The sequence below is a fragment of the Rhinopithecus bieti genome, unplaced genomic scaffold (genome assembly GCF_001698545.2).
Source record: "Rhinopithecus bieti isolate Rb0 unplaced genomic scaffold, ASM169854v2 scaffold_15776, whole genome shotgun sequence".
NCBI lineage: Eukaryota > Metazoa > Chordata > Mammalia > Primates > Cercopithecidae > Rhinopithecus > Rhinopithecus bieti.
Genome location: NW_016808836.1, coordinates 2,720,842 through 2,728,525, shown reverse-complemented (window position 1 = coordinate 2,728,525; position 7,684 = coordinate 2,720,842). Strand labels below are relative to the sequence as shown.

The window sequence follows — 7,684 nt, the reverse complement described above, 5'->3', positions numbered from 1 at the left end:
ATGGATTTGTGTTCTTGTAAAAAAAAAAAAAAAAGAGGCATATTTACTTTCAGTTTGTCCCATTGTTACCCTGGGTTCCTCCAAGCACGCAAGCTTACTGCAAGGCTGACCACAGATGTACTCGGGAATCTCTCATCGACTTGTCCTCAATGCTCATATTCTTAGCGTACCCTCACCTTAGAGAAAGGCACCCATGTTGGGCATCAGATGAAGGGGGCCAGCCCCTCCACACCTGTGCGTATTTTTCGTCAGGCGGGATGAGAGACGGAGAAAAGAAATAAGGCACAGAGACAAAGTATAGAGAAATAACAATGGGCCCAGGGGACCGGTGCCATACAGAGGACCCGCACTGGCCCCAGTCTCTGAGTTCCCTCAGTATTTATTGATTAGCAATTTCACTATCTCGGCTAAGGGAATGCGGCAGGAGAACAGGGTGATAGTGGGGAGAAGGTCAGCAGGAAAACATGTGAGCAAAAGAATCTGGGTTACAATTAAGTTCAAGGGAAGGTACTGTGTCCCGATGTGTACATAGGCCAGATTTATGCTTCTCTCCACCCAAACGTCTCAGTGTAGCAAACAGTAACAGAGTAGCATTGCCGCCAGCATATCTCGCCTCCAGCCATGGGGCAGTTTTCTCCTATCTCAGAATAGAATGAATGTACGATTGGGTTTTACACTGAGACTTTGCGTTTCCAGGGACATGCAGGAGACAGAGGCCTTCCTCTTATCTCAACCACAAGAGGCCTTCCTCTTTTACTGATCCTCCTCAGCACAGACCCTTTACGGGTGTCGGACTGGGGGACAGTCAGGTCTTTCCCTTTCCACGAGGCTATATCTCAGGCTGTCTCAATGAGGGGAAACCTTGGACAAGACCCAGGCTTTCTTGGGCAGAGGTCCCTGTGGCTTTCCACCGTTCATTGTGGCCCTGGTTAATTGAAAATGGAGAATGGCGATGACTTTTACCAAGCATACCGCCTGTAAACATATTGTTAACAAGGCACATCCTGCACAGCCCTAGATCACCTAAACCTTGATTCCATACAGCACATGTTTCTGTGAGCACAGGGTTGGGGCTAAAGGTACAGGTTAACAGCATCTCAAGGCAAAACAATTTTCTTAGTACAGATCAAAATGGAACTTCTTCTCTCTTCCTTTTCTACATAGACACAGTAACATTCTGATCTCTCTTTCTTTTCCCTACAGTCTCAAATTCCTGGGCTCAAGGGATCCGTCCGCCTGGGTCTCCCAAATTCTGGGATTACAGGCATGAGCCACCCAGCGGGCCACCTCTAACTAATTCTCACGTGAGCCCCAAGTGGCGCCCCGCGCTTGGAGGCTTTGACTAGACCTCTCCCCACACAAGCACACACCTCTTCCCAGCCTGGTTGCCCTATCGCGCCGATATCCTTGATCCCTCCTCCCCCACCCCCTCCAACTCGCATGCAGGAGATCGACATCGCACTGGGACGCGCGTGACTGCCGGCGGCACTGGAAGACCACCCGACCATGCCTTACACAGACGCGGTGATCCACCAGGTGCAGCGCTTTGCAGACATCATCCCCATGAACTTGCCGCACCGCCTCACTCAGGACACAGCCTTTTGCGGCTTCCTTATACCCAAGGTGCGCTAGGCCTGGCAAACGGTATCAGGCAACCTAAGAGGAGGCATCGCAGACTCTTGCAACTCGCAAGGAGTATCCCAGGCACTAGCAACCAGCACCCCAGGCCTTAGCAACTGGCATCCCAAGCCCTAGCTACAGACATCTCAGACCATTAAATCCAGAAGCTCGGGCCTTTCCCAGGACCCCATCTCATATCATAGTGGACTAGACCCATGACAAATCCCCTTCCTAGAACTCCTCCCTGGAAGCCCTGGGGTCTGGAACTTCATCTTGAGGATCCTCTGTGCCTAAACGCTATTCTCAGGGCCCGTCCTTTTTCCCAGAAACCCCACATCTGCTCCAACAAAGGGTGGGGTTTCCCACATCCCTGCCAAAGTCNGAACCCTAGACACCCACACTTCCTTGGCCCCTGATTGAGTCTCATACCCCACCCACCCACCCCTTATCAAGTCCCCAGGACACCCAGCCCGATAAAATGGAAACTGGTTTGGGAGCCTCCCAGCCCTCCTACACTGCTAACTCCACCTCCTCACCCACACAGGGCACCGATATCATCACCCTCCTTAACATCATCCACTACGACCCCAGCCAGTTCCTGATGCCCCAGGAGTTCAACCCCGAGCATTTTTGGATGCCAATCAGTCCTTCAAGAAGAGCCCAGCCTTCACGCCCTTCTCAGCCGGTGAGGGCAGGAATCAGAGTCTTTCTGGCCCAATTTCTGCCTACATTCCTCATCCTAATTCAACTTGCCAAATTCTTTCACTCCTTCCTTCCACCCATTCTTAGCTTTGGATGTACAGAGACATTCATTCCTCCTCTCAACTCTGCTCCTATAAGCAAGTAGTGACTAAAATCCTCGTGAAGCGAGGTGGGGAGGTTAATTAATAATCTAATTTGGGGCTGGGCACGGTGGCTCACACCTGTAATCCCAGCACTTTGGGAGGCTGACGTGGGCGGATCACCTGAGGTCAGGAGTTCGAGACCAGCCTGACCAATATGGTGAAACCCCGTCTCTACTTAAAATACAAAAATTAGCTGGGTGTGGTGGCGGGCACCTGCAGTCCCAGCTACTCCGGAGGCTGAGACAGGAAAATCGCTTGAACCCGGGAGGCGGAGGTTGCAGTGAGCCGAGATTGCACCATTGTACTCCAGCCTGGGTGACAGAGCGAGACTCTGTCTCAAAAAAAAACATAATGATAATAATTTAACAGCCAGGAGCGGTCGCTCACGCCTATAATCCCAGCACTTTGGGAGATCTAGACGGGCAGGTCACCTGAAGTCAGGAGTTCAAGATTAGCCTGACCAACATGGTGAAACCCTACCTCTACTAAAAATACAAAATTCACCAGGAAGGCACGCCTGTAATCCCAGCATTTTGGGAGGCCAAGGCGGGCAGATCACGAGGTCAGAAGATCGAGACCATCCTGCTTAACACGGTGAAACACCGTCTCTACTAAAAACACAAAAAATATTAGCCAGGTGTGGTAGCGGGCGCCTGTAGTCCCAGCTACTCGGGAGGGTGAGGCAGAAGAATGGCGTGAACTCAGGAGGTGGAGCTTGCAGTGAGCGGAGATAGCGCCACTGCACTCCAGGCTGGGCGACAGAGCGAGACTCGTCTCAAAACAAAAACAAAAACAAATTAGGCAGGAAATGGTGGCACATACCTGTAATCCCAGATACTCTCGAGGCTGAGGCAGGAGAATCACTTCAACCCAGGAGGCAGAGGTTGCTGTGGGCCAAGATTGTGCCATTGCACTCCAGCCTGGGCAACAAGAGCAAAACTCCATCTCAAAAAAATAAATAATTATAATAATTATTTAACTTGGGCCAGGTGCATCGGCTCACGCCTGTAATCCCAGTACTTTGGGAGGCTGAGGCGAGAGGATCACTTGAGGCCAGGAGTTCAAGACCAGCCTGGACAACATAGCAAGACCCTTTGTCTGCTGAAAATGTTAAAATTACCTGGGTGTGGTGGCGTGCATCTGCAGTCCCAGCTACTTGGGAGGCTGAGGTGGTATTATTGCTTGAGCTCAGGAAGTTGAGGTTACACTGAGTATGATCACGCCACTGCACTCCAGTCTGGGTAACAGAGCGAGATCCTTTCTCCACAATAAAAAATACTGACTAGCCAAAACTAAAAAATACATAAAATGTTTAAAAGAAAAAATAATAATAATTGAACTTGGGAGTGGTCATTGTCTACCTCTCCACTGGGTGGCGCAGTTGAGGTGGTTCTAAGGGGTTTTTTTTTTTGTTTTTTGTTTTTTGGGGTTTTTTTTGCCTTTCCTCTTTATCCTGCTGAAAAATACTTCCCTCTTTACTCAGTGGCAGGAAAAGAAAAAACAAAAAACTGGCATAATAATAGGTAACTTACCATGTTGCCTACTGTGCATCAAGTGCTGGCTCTGCAGCCTAGATTCCAGCAGGGTTTGCATCCCATCTGTCACCCCCTAGCTGTGTTGCCTTGGGTATGTTACTTCACTTTTCTGTGCCTCAATGTCCACATCTATAAAATGGAGATATACTAAGGCCTACCTCTTGGAGTTGTTAGAACTAATGGTGATCTAACGCTTAGAGTAGTGGATGGCCCATGGTAAGCTACTTATAACCTCACTGCTCTCCCTGTGTTTACCATTCACAGCAGCCTCATGAGGCACTATTATTATCCCTCCTTTTATTTTTCTTTCTGAGACAGGGTCTTGCTGTCATCCAGGCTGGAGGGCAGTGGTACAATCATGGCTCACTGCAGCCTTGATCTCCTGGGCTCAGGTGATCCTCTCGCCTCAGCCTCCCAAGCAGCTGGGACTGCATACATGTGCCACCTTGCACATTAAAAAAAATATATTTTTTTTTATTGAGATGGGATCTTGCTGTGTTGCCCAGGCTGCTCTCAAACTCCTGGGCTCAAGAGATCCTCTTCCCTTGGCCTCCGAAAGTGCTGGGATTACAAGCCTAAGCCAGCGCGCCCATCCTTCATAGCCCCATTTTAAATACCCAGAAAATGTGGTTTGTCCAGGATCACAAAACTAGTAGTGACAGGGCCGGGATTCGAACCCAAGCAGCCCAGCTCATTCCACTCCACAGTTTAAAGCATCTTTCCCAGATCTTTAGATGGGTGAATCTGTGACGTCCCCAGCGGTTGTCTTCCTTTCCTCTTATGTTTTCCTCTGGGAATGTGGGGTTGCAGCCTCTAACTTCATCATATCTCACCGCACTCCCCACCCTGCCACCCTCGCAGGGCGCCGTCTGTGCCTGGGCGAGTCGCTGGCGCGCGTGGAGCTCTTTCTGTACCTCACCGCCATCCTGCAGAGCTTCTCGTTGCAGCCGCTGGGTGTGCCCGAGGACATCGACCTGACCCCGCTCAGCCCAGGTCCCGGCAATTTGCCGCGGCCTTTCCAGCTGTGCCTGCCCCGTGCTAGCGCCCCGGCCTTTCCAGATTCCCCTGTGGGTGATGAGGCCCATCCATGTGGGTTGCTCCGTCTCCTTCTTGATCCACGGTCTGCCCCCATCCCTCTGGCAGTCACGCTGTCTTCCCTGCCCGCTGTGCCGCATGCCCATCCCCCATCCCTCCAATCTGTACCGGGTCTGCAGGGCAGAGGCAGATGTGTGGAAGGGGCATGTCTTTTTGTACCCACAGAGCTTGTTCTATGGCACGCCCTTTTCTCGGCTTTTTGTATCATTTCTTAGTACATTTGTAATAGATTCAAACCAGTCTTGGCTGAATTAAAGGGAGGATGACAGTCATTTAGGATGGGGAGAAGGGAGCTGGCTGCAGAGAGGGAGACACTGGCTAGTTCTGTGAAGGGGTGGCCTGCCCCTCCACACCTGTGGGCGTTTCTCCTTAGGTGGAACGAGAGACTTGAAAAAAGAAATGAGACACAGAGACAAAGTATAGAGAAAGAAAAAGTGGGCCCAGGGGACCAGTGCTCAGCATACAGAGGACCCACGCCGGCACCGGTCTCTGAGTTCCCTCAGTATTTATTGATCATTATCTTTACCATCTTAGAAAAAGGGACGTGGCAGGATAATAGGATCATCGTAGGGAGAAGGTCAGCAGTAAGACATATGAATAAAGATCTCTGTGACATGAATAAGTTTAAGGAAAAGTGCTGTGCCTTGATATGCATATGCAAACATCTCCATAAACCTTTTTAGTGCATAAAGAGCAGCATTGCTGCTAGTACGTCCCACCTCCAGCCCTAAGGCAGTTTTCTCCTGTCTCAATAAACAGAACATACAATCGGGTTTTACTCCGAGATGTTCCATTGCCCAGGGACGGGCAGGACAGATGCTTTTCTCTGTCTCAACTGCCAAGAGACCTTCTTTCCTCTTACACTAGTCCTCCTCAGCACAGACCCTTCACGGGTGTCAGGCTTGGGGACGATCAGGTCTTTCCCTTCCCACGAGGCCATATTTCAGACTATCACATGGGGAGAAACCTTGGACAATACCTTGCTTTCCTAGGCAGAGGTCCCTGCGACCTTCCGCGGTGTATGTGTCCCTGGCTACTTGAGATTAAGAGAATGGTGATGACTTTTAACCAGCAAGCTGCCTTCAGGCACTTTTTTAACAAAGCACACCCTGCACAGCCACAAATCCATTAAACCTTGAGTCACCACAGCACATGTCTCTTGCAAGGACAAGGTTGGGGGTAGGGTCACAGATTAACAGCATCTCAAATACAGAACAAAATGGAGTCTCTTATGTCTGCTTCTTACTATATAGACACAGTAACAGTCTGATCTCTCTTTTCCCCACAGTTCTGCCCTCACCTTTAGGGTGGCTAGGGTGGGAGAAATTGTATCCTGGTGACAGACTTGAAGGTAAAGGCTGTGAGGACCTGAAACCAGAGAGGCAGAGAAACCAAGACAGAGAAAAAGACAGCAGGACCAGGCGAAGTGGCTCACACCTGTAATCCCAGCCCTTTGGGAGGCTGAGGCAGGAGGATCGCTTGAACCCAGGAGTTTGAAACCAGCCTGGGCAACAGAGTGAAACCTGACTTTACAAAAAATGGGGCAGGAGGATTGCTTGAGCCTGGGAGGTCGAGGTTGCAATGGGCTATCATTGCACCATTGCATTCCCGCCTGGGAGACCGGAGTGAGACCCTGTCTCAAAAAAAGGAAGGAGAAGGAGAAGGAAGAAGAAGAAAGAAGAAGAAGGAAGAAGAAGAAGGAGGAGGAGGAGGGGGAGGAGGAGGAGGAGGAAGAAGGAAGAAGGAAGAGGAAGAGGAAGAAGAAGAAGAAGAAGAAAAAGACAGCAGAGAGAAGAAGGAAGAAGGAAGAAGAAGAAGAAAGGGGGAGGAGAGGAGGAAGGAGGAGGGGAGGAGGAGGAGGAGGAGGAAGAGGAGGAGGAGGAGGAGACAGCAGAGAGATATCAGAGAGAATATGCAAGAGATGCAGGGCACTGTAGAGAGATGGAAGCAGGGGAAAGTGAGGCTAAGAAGGAACAAATACTGACACTAAATGACACTCCCTATTTGCACACTGTCTGAATGCCTCATTTAAGTCTCCCTATGAGGCAAAGTCATATTTTTTGCTTTGGTTTGATTTGGGGGCTTTTTCTTTTTTTTAAGACAGAGTCTTGCTCTGTCACCCAGGCTGGAGTGCAGTGGCATGATCTTGGCTCACTGCAACCTCCACCTCCCTTGTTCAAGTGATTCTCCTGCCTCAGCCTCCCAAGTAGCTGGGACTACAGGCGCCCGCCACCACACCTGGCTAATTTTGTGTATTGTTAGTAGAGACAAGATTTCACCGTGTTAGCCAGGATGGTCTTGATCTCCTGACTTCATGATCTGCCCACCTCGGTATCCCAAAGTGCTGGGATTACAGGCGTGAGCCACTGCGCCTGGCCTGCTTGTTTCTTTTATAGGCAGGGTCTCCCTCTGTTGCCCAGGCTGGAGTGCAATGGCACAATTCAAAGCTTACTGCAACCTTGAACTTCTGGGTTCAATTGATCCTCCTGCTTCTGCTTCAGCCCACCAAGTAGCTGGAACTACAGTCACTGTGCCTGGCTAATTTTTTTTTTTTTTTTCAATCTTTAGTAGAGACAGAGTCTTGCAGTG

At 50.1% G+C, this 7,684-nt stretch overlaps 1 protein-coding gene across 1 annotated transcript; it reads left to right on the top strand.

Moving 5' to 3' along the window:
* Positions 1 to 1,429: 1,429 nt before the first annotated feature.
* LOC108539014 (cytochrome P450 2F1-like) lies at positions 1,430 to 5,346 on the top strand. Its single transcript, XM_017887377.1, has 3 exons — positions 1,430 to 1,623; positions 2,165 to 2,305; positions 4,862 to 5,346. Exons 1-3 carry the CDS (start codon positions 1,507 to 1,509, stop codon positions 4,976 to 4,978), a joined length of 375 nt encoding a protein of 124 aa, XP_017742866.1. The 5' UTR covers positions 1,430 to 1,506; the 3' UTR covers positions 4,979 to 5,346.
* The last annotated feature ends 2,338 nt before the right edge of the window (positions 5,347 to 7,684 follow it).

Excerpts from the sequence above, each read along its gene's own strand:
- LOC108539014 (XM_017887377.1), top strand. The coding sequence starts at position 1,507 with ATGCCTTACACAGACGCGGTGATCCACCAGGTGCAGCGCTTTGCAGAC. Across the intron at positions 1,624-2,164 it reads GCGGCTTCCTTATACCCAAG|GGCACCGATATCATCACCCT; the intron begins GTGCGCTAGGCC and ends TCACCCACACAG. Across the intron at positions 2,306-4,861 it reads CTTCACGCCCTTCTCAGCCG|GGCGCCGTCTGTGCCTGGGC; the intron begins GTGAGGGCAGGA and ends CCACCCTCGCAG.